At 40.8% G+C, this 16,844-nt stretch overlaps 1 protein-coding gene across 8 annotated transcripts in view; it reads left to right on the top strand.

Annotated features, from left to right (window-relative positions):
* AHCYL2 (adenosylhomocysteinase like 2) overlaps nt 1-16,844 on the top strand; it is a 143,765-nt gene that overhangs the window by 120,006 nt on the left and 6,915 nt on the right. For all 8 annotated transcript variants that reach the window (XM_053926342.2, XM_024554959.4, XM_053926344.1 and 5 more), the window contains 4 exons: nt 2,818-2,881; nt 3,360-3,448; nt 6,441-6,511; nt 9,689-9,783. In XM_053926342.2, coding sequence (XP_053782317.1) covers nt 2,818-2,881; nt 3,360-3,448; nt 6,441-6,511; nt 9,689-9,783 — 319 coding nt within the window. The remainder of the gene's footprint in view (nt 1-2,817; nt 2,882-3,359; nt 3,449-6,440; nt 6,512-9,688; nt 9,784-16,844) is intronic.

Genomic DNA, 16,844 nt, shown 5'->3' on the forward strand with positions numbered 1-16,844 from the left:
AAAGAAATCAAACTAGCCACTGTCTGTTGGTGGCAGAGTTTTACTTGATGACTCCAACAGGCCTGAGAAAAACGAACTAAAGTCATAACCACGGTAAGTATCTTCGATAGTTTGGGAAGAGGTTCCTGATGTTCCTGTTCTAGGTCATATTACCAGTTCTGAAGCTCCAAATATCATACGATTCTCTCGCCATCTGGGAAGCTGTGGTGAGCACAGTCAGTTCTCAGAGGCATTTCTAGTTTTTCACATTTGTGAGGATTGAATGTCCGACAAAATCTGCTTAGATGTATACCACATACTCTGTTCTTCCAAATACCCGGCTTCTGTTTCTACACTGGAGCCCTGACAGGGAAGCTGTGGTGAGCACAGTCAGTTCTCAGAGGCATTTCTAGTTTTTCACATTTGTGAGGATTGAATGTCCGACAAAATCTGCTTAGATGTATACCACATACTCTGTTCTTCCAAATACCCGGCTTCTGTTTCTACACTGGAGCCCTGACATTATTTCCATTCTTGCTAGGAAGACTCAGTAATTCCCTATCTGAAATGGTTTCCGTCACGTAGAGGGTAATGGGAAAGTGAAGAACAGGCCTGTGGGCCGCATTGCCAACCAGTCTGGACCCCAGGCACTTTGTAGTGCCGTAGGCACAGGAGCAAGAAAGTCCTTGGTTAGACTACTGGTTCTACTGTGTATTGACTGGAAGGCTTTGGAGTAGTTATTTAATCTCTCTGTGCCTATTTCCTTATCGGTAAAACAGCAACAGTCAGACCTGCGTCAGAGTTGTTGTGAGGATTAAATGAGATAAGGTATGAATCCCGCTATTCCGAGGTAGTTCCCTTGCTCTTCTTTCTAGAACTCTGCACAGTACTAAGATTGATTGCGATCTTAGGGGAAGCTCTTTGCTTTGAAATCTTTTGGGGGGGGGTTGGGGAGCAGCATATTCAATGCAGACTTGAACTATTATTAATTAGTCCTTCTTTGAGTCAGTAGTATTAGATAGGTTGTATATACAAATGAATTCTCAGCCCCTCAGTCTGCTATAGACTGTCCTAGTTCTGTCCACATTTAAGTGTTACTGGAATGAAAATAGCCTTGTGTCTGATAAAATCAGTAATAATCTGGGTATATACTCACTAAAATATTTACTCATCCACAACTAAGTATCTTGTAGATCTTTCACGTCTCAGGTCTGTGAACCTAAAATCTGCCTATACCGGATTCAGTGAAAGATACATAAAGGTACTTAGAGTAGTTCCTAAAAATGGACAGAGTCCCTCCTAAGCAGCGTTAACCCTGTGGATAAGAAAAACTCTTTAATATCAGATGTGTGTGGAAGTGAGAGTAAGAGGCAGGCAGTGGGACAGAAGTTAGGGTGGATGAAGAAATGGGCAAACATCAGTAATCTACCAGAAACCGGCTGAGTTGGTAAGAGCTCACTGGCACCTTCAGATGGTGAGAAACTTTCCGAATGGGTCATGGGCAAATGCTCCTCTCAGAGGAGTTGAGAGCAGGAGGAATTCAAGAGAAGGCAAAGTGTGCCCCAGGGAAGGCCGCCATGGAGAGGAGGGGACACTCAGCCCAACAGAGTCCGTATGAGGAAAGGGTTAGTGACTGAGCTGCTGTAGTTCTGAGCTGGCCGCTCACTGCACCATAAGCGAGGTGGGAATGGCCCGAGACTCCGAGAGGGCACTTCTGTAATTGGCCTGCAATGCCAAAAAGCAGCACGAGTGCAGCCTTCTGGAGACGGAGGTTCCACTTGGTAGGGAGACTAAGACTATCCCAGATGTGATTTTCAGATCATAAAATAGATGGTATTTTAGGAACTCTTCTAGAGGGCCTGGGGCTAGAAGAATTAGAAGTCAGAGACTTGACACTGGCCACCAGACAGCCCGCCTCCATCCCCTAAGACATCTGTTCATTGAAACTCCTTTGGGGGCGTCAAGTGGAGTACACTTTACCAGAAGCTTTGACTGATGTCTTATCTATCTTTTATCCTTGAACCTTAAGGCAAACATGGGTCCCCAAGATCACAGAGAAATCACTACCTAACTGGAACCCACCCAGGTCTTTTGCAGAGGGGCAGGAGTTGGTGAGGTTTCCTTTCCACCACATAGCCATTTGTAGTGGGGGATGCCTGCAGAAAGTCGTTGGGAAAGAGGCAGAAAGGCTTGAGGGCAGTCAAAACAAAGGAGGCTCAGAAATATGAACCATTGATTTTCCTTGCTCCGCCAGCCCCTCCAGGACCATTCTCCTAAGCCCCGATTCTTGAGTATGGTGGTCGTCCTGCCAGCCTAGACATCTCTCTCTTCACTCAACAAGAACTGCCTCTGCACTTAATGGATATTCATTGAGTTTCATTCCAGTTTAGGGAGTTATACTAGTTCCTCTTGAGTGGAGTTGTCAAATCATTAAAAAGACAACTCTTCAGCAGGAGAGGTTAACAGATAAGTAATGACCCACAAATATTTGCCTCTTTCAGAATAGGCTGCTTTTAGTTGAAAACCTTTTATGTTTAAAAGTTACTTTGTAGTCTATAGCTTCTTCCCTTCTGTACCACTTCCAAAACAAGGGGAAAGAAAAAAGAAAAAAAACCCAAACCGACATATAGATGCAATTAATTGGATAGCTTGGAGTGAGAAAATACGTATTTTATTAAACCTTTCTTTCTGATATTAAATACTTTTTGTAGGATAGAAACCAGGCTTGCTTTCAAAATTGGGAGGGGGGGAATCCATAAAACATGAAAACGAAGAGCACAACCTAATCTCAAGGGAGAAATGCAGAGATTTTTCTGGTGTCATTTTTTTCTCCGCCAGACTGAAAAGGACAACAGACATGATGTTCGGTGGAAAGCAGGTGGTGGTCTGTGGCTATGGAGAGGTGAGGCTCACCCTTTCAGTTATTAGGTGTTTAAACTACATTTTGCTAAAATAAACTAGAGTTTTTCATTTGTATGGACATAAGAGTACATTCATTTACCACTTTCGATTCGGGGTGGGGGGCAGTCACTTTGGAGACTCTCTGGTTAAAAGAAAATGTTTCTTTTTCCCTTTGCATCTTTGCCATTTTTTTCCTAAGTTGATTTTCTGACTGTTCCAGTTTCTGATGTTCTTTTAGCTTGTGTTTTGATTATGTTATGAATCGTGAGAGTGGGTGTTTCTTATGCACATGCATGTGCTAAGCAGGGGCTAGGAGTTTTGTATGAACTGCATTCATTTATTTGTTTTTCTTATTTCTCCCCACGCATGAATCTATTCATTGAATTGGGGGCATAAAGTAGGGTACACTTTACCAGAAGCTTTGAGAAACTGTTTTCTCGTTGACTTTCCTTATTATGTGCGCTTTCTCCCCTTTTCAGGTGGGGAAGGGGTGCTGTGCTGCCTTAAAAGCCATGGGCTCCATTGTGTATGTGACTGAGATTGACCCCATCTGTGCTCTTCAAGCCTGGTAAGCGTGCAAAAGGGGACTTGCTTTTTCCTCTGCACCACCGTCCAACATGTGGCCTCGTAGCTGCCTCCAGAGAATGGCCTGGTTAACACCACATTTTAACTCAGAGGGGCCCAGATCCTGAAAGAGGCTGCCGTGAACTGTACACATCCATTTTTCAGTGATCCAGGAGCTCTGCTCAGAGAGAGCAGAGATTACAAGGCTAAAATTTAGAATTCCTATGGAAATAGCCCCAGCCTTGATCTAGAGAACAAGTAGCCCCTTACCTTCTCCATATGTAATCCTTCTCCCTTTGAAAAATGATCCAAAAAGAGTCAGGCCAGTACCAGATCCTTTCTCATACAATGCACTGAAAAGGCACCTCTATAATGGTCCTCCCCAAAACGTAGAGCCTTAGTCTAACCAGGAGGACACACCGGAGAGGTCCAGATTAAGGGTAAAATCTGTTAACTGAGTGAAGGGTATGTGGCAGTTGTTTGTAGTATTCTTTATTTTTTTTTAAGATTTTATTTATTTTTAGAGAGAGGGGAAGGGAGGAAGAGAAACATCAATGTGTGGTTGCCTCTCAAGCATCCCCCACTAGGGACCTGTCCCAGAACTCAGGCATGTGCCCTGACTGGGAATCAAACCAGCGACGTTTTGGTTCGGAGGCCAGCACACAATCCACTGAACCACACCAGCCAGGGCTGTATTCTTATAATTCTTAAGTTAGAAATGATTCCAAAAGTAAAAGTTATAAAAAGAGAATAGTTTCTTTCCCATCTGTAAAATGTGGGTACTCTTACATACCTCAGAGAGTTGTGAAAGTTCAGTAACATAATTATACATTTATGTTATAATGCATAAACATGTATAACAATCATGTAATTATATAAAGTACAGCCCTGCTGCCACATAATAAATGCTCACTGAATGGTAGCTGTTATTAAAATTGTCTCTTCATCGTCAACAGGATGGAGAAACCACTATCCCTGAAAACCAGCGCAAAGCCCCAGTGTCTGTAGCCTGGGGAACCCACCCAATCTGTACCATTAACCCTCCAGGGGAAAGCACCCGGGATAGATGAGGCATGGCATGAAGATTTTATCATAACCATTTCTCCTGTTCCTACTATTCCTCATACATCCTACCCATAAACTCGCAGATTCCCCCGACAGAGTTGTTAGCCTTCTCTGAGCCAGGGATCCAGCACACCGTTCTAGTACTTTCAGGATTCATTAGAGAAACCTGAACCTGCTTTAATACCGATTGAGATACTGATGCAAATTCTACACATGAACTGATCACTTACTATGTATTAGATACTGTGCTCCATAGTAAGGATGAATGACATGAATAGATGAACGAGACAGGACAAATACGAAAGTAACGGCTGTGCAGTAAGTGCTATGATGAGGTAAACAGCACGTGCTCTTTTAGGAGCACCACGGAGAAATACCTAACAAACGAGCAAGGAGGCAGGGTCGAAAGAGGTGTCAGTACAGTCTTGAAACTTGTGTAACTGATTTCTTAGTTTGGAAATAAAAATTCCATAGTCACCACGAAAGGAGAGAACACAGTCTATTTAAGAAGCTTGAAGTATTTTAATGTAGCTGGCTGCTGGGATGAATTTGGGAAGAGTGTAATATCTGAGGTAGGAATCATATGTCAGTATAATCCTATATCAGTATAAGTATTTGGATCTTATCCTGAGAGCAGGCAGTCTCACTCAAGTCTTTCAAACAAGGAAGTGACATGATCCAAATTGCATTTAGGGAAATCACACTACAAAATGAATTAGAGAGGCATAAACCTGGAAATGATGAAATTGGGCCAGGAGCTACTACTGTAGTAACACAGCCAAAAAAATAAAACCTGAACTTAAGCAAGGCCAGCATGTATGGAGAAGAAGGGACAGATTCAAGAGATTTTAAGGAAAAAGAATCAACCGGTTTTGGTGACAGCTTCAATTAGGAAGAGTCAGTAGGCTCAGACATTCCAGTTTATTGGGCTTGCAGCTGGATGAACAGTTAATGCTGGTAATCAATATAGAAAATATAGAAGAAGAAATAGATAGAGTTGGGGGTGTGGCAAAGACAATGAGTTTCTTTTCAAAGACAGTTTGAGATCCTTGTGGGACATCCAAGAACAGCTATCCAGTGGATAATTTAATCCCTGGCTCTGAAGCTTTGGAGAGATCTAAAGTAAAGATACAGATGCACAAGTCAGCCACTTATGAGGGGTCCATTTATAGCCGAGGAAAAGGTATGGAGACGTGCTGAAAGAATCGAGGAAAGAGGCCCAGGCCCTGTTGCTCAGTTGGTTGGAGCATCATCCCGTACCCCAAAAGGTTGCCGGTTTGATCCCGGGTCAGGGCACATACCTAGGTTGTGGGGTCAGGGCATGTAGGGGAGGCAACCAATCAGTGTTTCTCTCTAAAAAAATCAATAAACATATCCTCAGGTGAGGATTTAAAAAAAAATTTTTTTGAATAGAGAAACGAGTACCTTACATTATGCCAGCATTGAAAGATTGAGACTGAGAAGGAACAATCAGAAAAGTAGGAAAACCAGGAAAAAAGTGTCATGGGCTCCAAGGAGTATAGTGATTTAAGAAGGCAAAGAAGGTTTAATGTAGCAAAGGAAATCAAATAAGATAAGGGTCTAAAAAATTTTACCTTGGCATTCAGGAGATCATTGATGACCTTGGGGAGAGCAGTTTCCGTGGGGAGTAGGTTCACGGCAAAATGGCACTTACTAGAAACTTGATTGGGGATCTCGTGGTTAACACTGTCCCCATATTTTCAAGAAGGATTAGGTTCCAGTGATGTGAAAGAGCCTTTTATTTCTGTCCTATATGAACTGATTTGAATTCTTTACTGCTAAATATAGTTCAGCTATATCAAGAAGTGACAGTGCAGGTACCAAAGCATTGGTAATAGCTTTTGAGGTTCTGAGGCAAAAGGCTCCCGAGCTGTCTATTTAGGTTAATCGATCATGTTTTATTTCTGCAGTATGGATGGATTTCGACTGGTGAAATTGAATGAGGTCATCCGACAAGTGGATATTGTTATTACCTGTACAGGTATGATTATAACATGTAAAATGGGGTGGCACTTGGGAACACTTTTATGAAACAAGTGAAAAATGACTGAAAATGTTCTGAACCAAATCAGACTCTGAAAGCCAGAGATAGCAGTCCACAAAACCAGTCAACCTTTTGTATTCTTTCTGTCTCTTTCGAGCTCTGACCAAAAGTATACCTGCAGGTCATTCCTAGGGGAAGTTTCCTCCCCATCTCTTTGTTCTGTATCTCTATCCACTTTCAACCACCGAAGAGATGGCTAGAGATGAGTTTTATTTGGGAAACCAGATCTTAGATTTGTACATTTGATTGTTTTTTTATTTTACTTCCAAAACTGATGTATATTTCTTTCTAGTCCCTGTAATTAAAGCAGGGTAGAGCAAAATTCTTCATAGTTAGAGAAAGTGGGAAAGAGAACTGTGTTAATTCCTAAGAGGTAGATTTTGAGTTTTCGAGAGGAATATGCAGCAGTGGCTAGTTGTCTTGGACTGAGATTTTTAATCTTTATGGTAGAACCATAAACTGTTGGAACATTGGTTTTCTTTTATAATTACATTTTAGAGGAAGAAAATTGGAGTATTTGAGGATAAAAGTATATATGTAGGCTCAGGAAGAGCTGGGGGCAGAGAAGAGGGATCACAAGAAACTGTTCTTGCTGCCCATCAATCCATTAAGATATTTTTTAAAGTAGGTTTATTGAGATCTAACTCACATACCAGAGATTTTACCCACTTGAGTTTACAGTTTAATGTTTTTTACCAAATAGGGTCATGCAGCCATCACCACAACCTGATTTTTTTATTGAGATACGTAATCCACATATCAAAAAATTCACCCTGTGTACTCTTCAGTGATTTATTTATTTATGATTTTTTAATCCTCACCCAAGAATATTTTATTACTGATTTTTAGAGAGAGGAAAGGGGAGTGAGAGAGAGAGAAACATCTGTGTAAGAGAGAAAGCCCGATGGGTTCCCTTTCCCATGTGCCCCAACCAGGGATCGAACCTGCAACCTTGATATGTTCCCTGACTGGGAATCAAACCCACAGCCATTTGGTGTACAGGCCAATGCTCCAACTGAGCCACCCAGGCAGGACCAGTGATTTTTATTTTATTTATTTATTTTGGAGAGGTTAAAAAAAGTCTATTTTTTTAAAATTCCGGGACATTTTCATCATTCCTAAAAGAAACCCCATGCTATTAGCAGTCACTTCTCATTCTGCCCTCTACCCTCCCTCAGCCCTAGGCAGCCATTCATCTCTGTCTGTATAGATTTGCCCATTCTAGACATGTCATATAAATGGAATCATACAGCATGTGGTCTTTTGTGACTGGCTTTTTAAAATTCAACATAATGTCAATGTTCATATGGTGGCATGTAGCAATATTTCATTTCTTTTTACTGCTGAATACTAGTCTATTTTAAGGATATACTATACCAGATTTTATTTATGCATTTATCAGTTGACGGATACTTGAGTCGTCTTCACTTTTAGGCTGTTAGGAAGCATGCTGCTGTCGCTGTGGAAAGCAGTATGGAGGTTCCTCAAAAAATTAAAAATGGATCTGCCTTATGACCCAACAATTCCACTTCTGGGTATATATCTGTGGAAACCCCAAACACTAATTCAAAAGAATATATGCACCCCTATGTCCATTGCAGCATTATATACAATAGCCAAGATATGCCTGCAACCCAAGTGCCCATTAATACACGAGTGGATAAAAAAGTTGTGGTACATATATACATATATTATTCAGCTGTAAAAAAATATGAAATCTTATCATTTGCTTCAGCACGGATAGACCTAGAGGGTATTATGCTAAGTGAAGTAAGTCAGACAGAGAAAGACAAATACCATGTGATTTCATTTATTGTATATGTGGAATCTAAAGAACAAAACAAATGAACAAACAAAATAGAAACAGACTTACAGATACATAGAACAGACTGGTGGTTGACAGAGAGGAGGGAGTTGGGGGACTGGGTGGAAAAGGTGAAGGGATTAAGAAGTACAAATTGGTAGTCACAAAACAGTCACAGGGCTGCAAAGTGCAGCATGGGGCATATAGTCGGTAATATTGTAGTAACAATGTGTGATGCCATACATGGTTGGGGGGACCCCTTTGTAAAGTGTGTGATTGTCTAACCACTATCCTGTACACCTAAAACAAATACAAAACAGTATTGAATATAATTGAAAAAAAGAATAATGCCGCTGTGAACACTGTGTGAAAGTTTTTCTGTGAACATGGTTTCAGTTTTCTTGGCTGTATACCTTCAGGTGGAATTGCTGGATCATATGGTAACTCTACTTTTAACATTTTGAGGAATTGCCAGACTTTTCTAAAGTGACCCCACCATTCTATGCATGAGAACTGCAGTTTCTTCACATCTTTGCCAATATTTGTCAGTGTCTGTCTTCTTGCTGATGCCGTCCCAGCAGGCATGAAGTAGTGTCTCACTGTGGCTTTGGTTTGCGCTTCCCTGCTGATGCTGAGCATCTTTAAAGAAATGTCTATATGGGCCATTGGCTCGTTTTTTAAAAAAAGATTTTACTTATTTATTTTTAGAGAGAAGTGAAGGGAGGGAGAAAGGGAGGGAGAGAAATAACGATGTTTGAGGGAAACTTCAACCGGCTGCCTCTTGCACCCCTCCAACCAGAGACCTGGCCTGCAACCCAGACATGTGCCCTGACTGGGAATTGAACTGGTGACCTTTTGGCTTGAGGGATGATGCCCAACCCACTGAGCCACACCAGTCAGGGCATTTGTTCATTTTTAAATTGGGTTGTGATTTTATTGAGTTGTCTGAGAGTTCCTTACAAATTTTGGATTCAAGTTCCGTATCTGTTATATGATTTGCAAATATTCGTCCTGTTCTGTGTGCTGTCTTTTCACTCTCTTGGTGGTATTATTCGTAGCACAAAAGCTTTAATTTCAGTGTGGTTCGGTTTGTTTATTTATTTTTTTGGTTCTTGTGCTTTACATGTTATATCTAAGAAACCATTGCCTAACTCAAGGTTAGAAAGATTTATTCCCATGTTTTGCTAAGAGTTTTAGTTTGGGCTCTTACGTTTAGGTCTCTGATCCACTTCAAGTTAAATTGTACATGTGGTGTGAGGTAGGGGTCCAGCTTCATTCCTTCTCATGTGGCTGTCTCTTGTGTTTTTAAGGTAACAAGAATGTGGTAACCAGAGAGCATTTGGACCGCATGAAGAATAGCTGCATTGTTTGTAACATGGGACATTCCAACACGGAGATTGATGTGGTAAGATGAAGCGACTCATCACTGGGGGCTTTTTCTTTTCTCCTTGCCAAGAAAAAAAACTGGAAGAGGAAAGAGCAGGGTCACCAGGCATCCTAAATGTGCCTGTCCTGGCAGGGCCGTCCACAGTCTGTTCCCTTACTAGCCCTATCATCTGTGCTTGTGGATAATGTAAAGCTTCTTTGTCTCAACGTGATCATTTCAAATGATCGTTGTCTTCCACCCAAGCTTGATACCTACTTACACTGTAAGCCATTTTATCTTTATGTTTAGGAGTCAGAGCTGTGTAAGTTCAAAACTACAAAAAGGGTATAATAAATATGAGTTAGTTTTTATAAAATGATTGTCAGTATCTTGGGGGTGTTTAATCTTACCATAAAAGTGAGATAAGTAGGTTGGTTTAAGGAAGTAAGTCCACGAGTGAACTCTATGGGCTGGCATGAGAACATGGCTTATGTTTAACTGTGTCTGGCAGATCCTACGGTTTCTTTTTTCTCTCTGCCTCTTTCACTGGGCTCAGTCTCCCCTGGACTGTTTTCCAAACGTATAGTGATTAGGTCTGTGGGTGCCACAGTCAACTCAGTGGCGCATGTTCCTCATATTCCTCAAACCTGGAAAATATATCACTTTGGTTCTCTAATTTGATTATATTCACCTGAAAATTTTTCAATCCAGCATAACACTTGGTCCAACTAAGTTGCCCAAGTAGTAGTTAATAGAAGTGTTATTTATTTCTTTTCAGACTTACCAAAGTATCTCATTCTGACTTTCACTCTGGTTTTAAATTTTTGTGGCATTATTCTGGCACAACCGTATTTCTCTCTGGGTAAATGGCTCAAGCAAAGCATGCTTTTACCTCCACTGAGGGCTGCTCTGATTGAGCTTCAGCACTGCCAGGTAAGGATCAGTTCATTCACTGAGAGCCTATGGGTAGTGTCTATTTTAAATGGTTTCTCAGAGTATCTGTTTTAAATGGTGTTTCTTTTTAACTCTGCTCTGTTCTTCTATTTATAAAAATAGCTGGACAAACAACCTGCCAAAGCCTGTTTCTACCCTCGAGGTTTCTGAGTGGCGTGGCTCCATTACTGTGTTTTACCTTGATATTTTGCTTGTAATGAATCACTTAGTTCTTTTTGTAGTTGTTGTTAAGTTTCACTCATGTGCCATACTGCCCCGCTAGTAAATAGTCTAAGATATTAATATTTCTAAAGCTGTCTAGCACATGCTTACACTTTTCTGGATTAATCTGCTTACAGAGCCCCAGTGGGAAAAGCTTAAGGAAAGTAGTCCCACTCTAGGCCCGAATGAGAAGTTTTCTGACTAAGGGAAGGGGGAAGGAATTTTCCCCTTCTAAACTCTCAAGCACTGAAATAAAAATAATTCCAAATGCAATTATGTATTTTTATATTTTTACTTTATCTCATTTCATCCTCTTGACCACCCCATGAGACATTATTCTATCCTTGGCTTTCAGTTTGGGAAACTAAGAAGTTAAGTGCATTATTTAGTCATTGCTTTGATTCAGAAATGAAATGAGAACACAAAATTCAGGATTTTTTTACTTCTAGGCTAGTTTTGCTTTTTTTTAAATTTGTTTTCCTGCATGGTGTGCTATTCCCTTCTCATGATTCTAGATTAACTTCAAATTGTGAAGGTAATCTCTCCTCTGAATATAGCCCAGACATTAGTAATATCTCAGGATGAGGTTAGAGAGGTAATGAGCCAGACCTTACAAGGTCTCATGGGCCATTGTGAGAATTCCTGATTATATTCCAAAATAAATGGGGAGCCCTCGTAGGACTTATAACAATCTGACTTCTGTTTTAGAAGGATGGCTTGTATTTTTAGAGGATCACTCTGGCTTCCATGTTGAAATTAGGCCTAGTTTTGCAAGTATTGCTAGGTAGCCCAGTATCTGCCAGGGACACTAGGCAAAGGCCATCTCTCAGTTGTTTTTGTACTTTTCCTAGAAAGTACAAGACTAAACCGAGTAGTCCAGAGAAGGGGATGCTCAGAAGAGCTTTAGAAAAATTCAGTTACTGAACCTTTGGTGGTAGTGTCACAGGGTATATAAAATAAAATTTAAGGAAATGGCAAAACTCAACTAATAATTGAAACCAGAATGTTCGATCCCTATTTAGCAAATTTGTATTGAATACTTGCTCTGCCCTGTGCCAAGTGCTTGTCTGAAGAATAGCAGTGAATAACAATATGCTTGCTATCCTGAACTTTATATTCTAATGTAGGGGACAGATAATAAATAAACAGATAACTACTGTCAGTTAGTGCTTAATGTTGAAGAAGAACAGCAAGGTGAAGACCTTGAGGTTGCTGTTTTAGTTAGGGTGATCAAGGAATGTCTTTTTGAGGAGATAACGTTTGAAGAAAAACCTGAATGAGTTGCAGGAGCAAGCCCTCTGAGCATTCTATTCAGAGAGAATGGCGAGTGAAAGACCCTGAGGTAGAAAGTGCTTAACGTGTTTGAGGAACAGAAGGGAGGCCATCTTGGTAGGAACAGAATGGGCCAGGGGCTGGGGCCAGGAGACAGCTCAAGGAGTACGTGTCATGTAGAGCTTTGTAGGCCATGATAGGACTTTGGATTTTATTCTGGGTACAAGGGAAGCCATTGGATGGTTTTGAACAGGTGACTGACAAAATCTGACTTACATTTTATTTATTTTTTTTATCATTTTTTACTTTCAATTACAGTTGACAGACATCATTATATTAGTTTCAGGTGTACACCCCAGTGATTAGACATGTAACTTACTAAATGATCATCCCAATGAATGTCGCACCCAATCTGGCACCATACATAGTTATTATAATATTATTGATTATATTCCCTGTGCTTACTCTACATCCCCATTACTGTTCTGTAACAACCAATTTGTACTTCTTAATTCCTTTACTTTTTTCACCAAACCCCCCTCCCATCTGGCGACTGTCAAAATGTTCTCTGTGTCTATGAGTCTGTTTCTGTTCTGCTTATTCATTTATTTTATTTTTTAAATTTAACTATTGATATATATTTATTGCCATTTTATCATTCTTTTTTTATTTATTAATTTGAGAGAGATTTGTTGTTCCACTTATCTATGCATTCGTTGGTCGACCCTTGTACGTGCCCTGACCAGGACTGAACCTGCAACCTTGGTGTATTGGGATGATGCTCTAACCAACTGAGCTACCCGGCCAGGGCTTATTGTTCATATTTTTATCTTTTTTTCCTTCTTCTTAAAGAAGACCCTTTAACATTTCATATAATACTGGTTTGGTGGTGATGAACTCCTTTTAACTTTTTCTTGTATGGAAAGTTCTTTATCTGTCCTTCAATTCTAAATGATAGCTTTGCTGGGTAGAATAATCTTGGTTGTAGGTCCTTGCTTTGATACTTCTTGCCAATCTCTTCTGGCCTGCAAAGGTTGTTTTTACAGCCAGAGTTAGGGGGACTTCTCTTTCCACCACTGGAACCCTGGGCTGGGGGGCCTGGTGTGTGACTGGGACCCTGGATTCCTCAGCAGGGAACTCCACAGCTGAGACATCCTTTTGGAATTTTAGCCACCACATGTTGGTGTGGGCTCCATCCCTCCATCACACAAGTCTCAGTGTATCATCTTCTTTAAATTCCCTACCTGCAGGACTTCCATTTAGCTCAACTTCAGGTGGTTCTGAATGACGGCTGTTCTGTAGTTTAGTGGTAATTTCGATGTGGTTGTAGGAGGAGGTGAGTACTGCGTTTACCTACAGCTACACAGACCTCTTGACCAGAAGTTCCCTGACTTATGTTTTAAAAGATTACTCTGGCTGTTATATAAAGAAAACATGTCTGGAGCTTGGGCAGTGATAGGGACAACAGGAGGCTCTTTGAGTATTTCCAATGATAGTAGTCGGTAGCTTGGATCAGACGGGTAAGCTGTGAAGGCGGTAAGTAGTGGTCTTTCGTGAAGGCAGGATCAGTGGGATTTACTAAATGGACTGGGCGTAGAGTGGGAAAGAGAGTGGAGAATCACTGTAAGTCAACTCAGTGAAGCTGCGAAGGAGAATAAGTTGGTAAGTTTTTACTCAGATTTTTATTTTAATCCTCACCCAAGGATCTGTTTATTGATTTTAGAGAGAGGGAGAAACACTTGTTGGCTGCCTCCCATACGTGCCCTAATCAGGAATCAAACCCACAACTTAGATACTTGCCCTGATCAGGAATCGGATCCTCAACCGTTTGGTGTACGGACTGATGCTCCAACTAACTGAGCCACCTGGCCATGGCTTTCCAGATATTTTTAGTATTCAAAAACTTAAGGTTTTTTGTGTTTTTTTTAAGTAGAAATTTATAGTTTTCCCCAACCTTGAGGTGTTGACTGTTGCATATTTAGGAATGAATAGCTAGCTCATCAAAAGTTGGTCATTTAGAAAGCTGCATTTGTTTCCGAGGAATATTAATGCTGTGAATACTTTGGGAACTTGTGACGGGGACTGTGCTCTTAGCTGCCTTTTGGCCATGTTTACACATATGTCCTCTGCCTTGGAAGCAGACCTGCTTACCCACACGCATCCATAGAAGGTCTGTATGGTTGTCAGCTTCCCAGTTCAGGTGGTTAGACCGTGATGTACACAGGCTTTAGAAGTTTTTGTCAGCCAAAGAATTGCACCTGAGACTTGCTATTGACTCCATGCTTTGCAGGACTAGAACCACAGTTGTTCTCCCTGAAAAAACTGACGTGCATTGTCCAAAATTGTGTACTACCAACTTGTGCAAGCACAGTAACTGGCTAATTTACAGTGCGACATACACCTAGTTTGAGAACGTAGTCTGCATTAGGGAACTTTTTCCTGGAGGATTGTTTAGTGATTATAAATCCAAAGTAAAGACAATTGGATGCCTTTAAGAGAAATTCTTGTAAAGCTGAGCCATAGGGAACCCTTCTCGTGAGCAGCGTGACTGCCAAATAGACCCACATGGGTTGTTGGAGCTGCAGGGGCAGCTCTTCAAACCCGCTTCTACGCTGACCCTCAGGTCTCTTGCTGGCAGCGTAGCCATTCCTGTGCTCCCGTAAACTGCCTCTGCCGTAGGCACTGATCATTTTATGATGTTCCTAAGAAGTGTCCTTTCCTTGATTCCACCATATCTTTTTTCCTCATGAAATCCTTTCTAAGACAGGTATTAGAAATACTTTCTAAGAAAATATTTCTAAGACATACCTTCTTGTTAATCATGGAGTAGCTCTTAACTCCCAATCACCAACATTGCTTGTCTTCTGGAAGATTAGGAGTGTGAGACACTGAGAACTTGAGGTACTGTAAAGTCCCCTCATCTCAATAAATGCCGGTGTCACCCAGGAGTATAGTATCTCTTGGCTCTTCGTGGTTAGTGCCTTCTGTGGTGATATTTCTAAAGGCTAAGGGGTTTACCTTGTATATCCCTAGCTTCCCAAAATTATCTGCTTGCTTAAATTTCTTTGTAACTCTATTTACAGTGCTTACTTATAAAATTTTTTTAATTATAATTTTAAAGTAATACTTGTTTAGCTTAAAATTTCAAACAATATAAATATGTTTAAAGTAAGTAAAAAATTTACATAATTGAAATTATATTATTCTGCAACTCGATTTTAGTTTTCATTTAGCAATAAGGAATGGTTTTCATGTTAATACGTATAGATACACTTCTTTTTTTTGAAAAAACAATTGCATAATATTCCACCATATAGAATTATCCCGATTAGCCATTTTCTTGTTGATTTACATTTTTCCTATTATAAATAACACTGGATGAACATTCTTGGGCACTTGTATTTTTGAACTTGAGGAAATATTTCTATAGGATAGAGAGCCTTAAAAGATTGGTCGGGGCTGGGTGGCAGGGCGGAAAAAAGAAAAAAAAGATTGGTCAGGGATTAGGTACATACAGAATTTTGTTAGCTACTGCCAAATTGCCCGCTAGGAAGGTAACCAATTTATGAAACTGACATCTTCAGAAATTTTTTTATTTCCCATCTACCTGATGAATGGGCCAGACCATTAATACAGTCCGGAACATACTGAAATATCATTACATGTCTGTCTGTCCCACAAGACTGATACTGAAAAGGAGATAGCCCCTATCTATAAGTAGCCCACAGTGTTAGCTATCACCGCGTCCTTTACTGCAGTGCCTAGAACGTAGTATGCACTTTAGTAAATAATTACTGTATATCTGAAGTGTGTCTCTGTATTTGTCTGAAAACAGCTATTTGGCAGAACTTCCCAACTTCACCAACTTGAGGCAATAGGTAGCCTTAGACGATGGATTCCCTTTCTATTTTAGGCGTTGCCTATTGGAAGAAGGAAGTTGTCTTCTGTCTAAAACCTGTGGCTGTTATCTGATTGCTGCTGTTAGTACACTTAACATTTCTCCTCTTGTTCTCGGAATATGCAATATACAGAAACGGAAGGAGGGTGAGCCATTGGGAGCTTTACTCTACCGTTAAGCATTTCTCTCTCTAAAGGCTACTTCACATCCGCACTTAGGTCACAAAGCTTCTGTAACTTTAGGGTGAACTGCCAACGTTAAGAAGGGAGAAACCGAGACACCGGGACGTGAGGGCAGTGCTTGGGCCCCAGCATGCTGTGTTCAGGACATTCGGCCTCTTCTGACTAATCTCACTCAGCCCTGATCCTCTTTCTGTGTGTGTGTCTCCTCGGCACTTACGTATTCAGTTTGCACTGTATTAATTTGCACTTGTTTGCATGTTGCTTTGTAAGTATTTTAAAGGCTTTCCCCCCTCACATACGTATTGTTTTGTGTCCCCAACCAAAATAAGAGCTTTTTGAAGGCAGAAACCATGTCTTCGGTTTCTTTTGTATTTCCCATAGCACCTTTTACTGTGCTCAGCAGAGAGTGGGCGTACTGTATATGTTGTGGAATGCCATCCTGAGTGATCTCTCCCTGGCTGGGCCTAAGATTAAATTTCCTGAAATGGAACAGTCCTAACCAACCCAGGACAGGTATTCTCCATCTGGCATGTTGGTTGCTCCTTTCAACTTGCTATTTGAAATGGCTCCCTTCAACGTCTTTCCGGCCACGG

This window comes from Desmodus rotundus, chromosome 6 (assembly GCF_022682495.2).
Source record: "Desmodus rotundus isolate HL8 chromosome 6, HLdesRot8A.1, whole genome shotgun sequence".
NCBI lineage: Eukaryota > Metazoa > Chordata > Mammalia > Chiroptera > Phyllostomidae > Desmodus > Desmodus rotundus.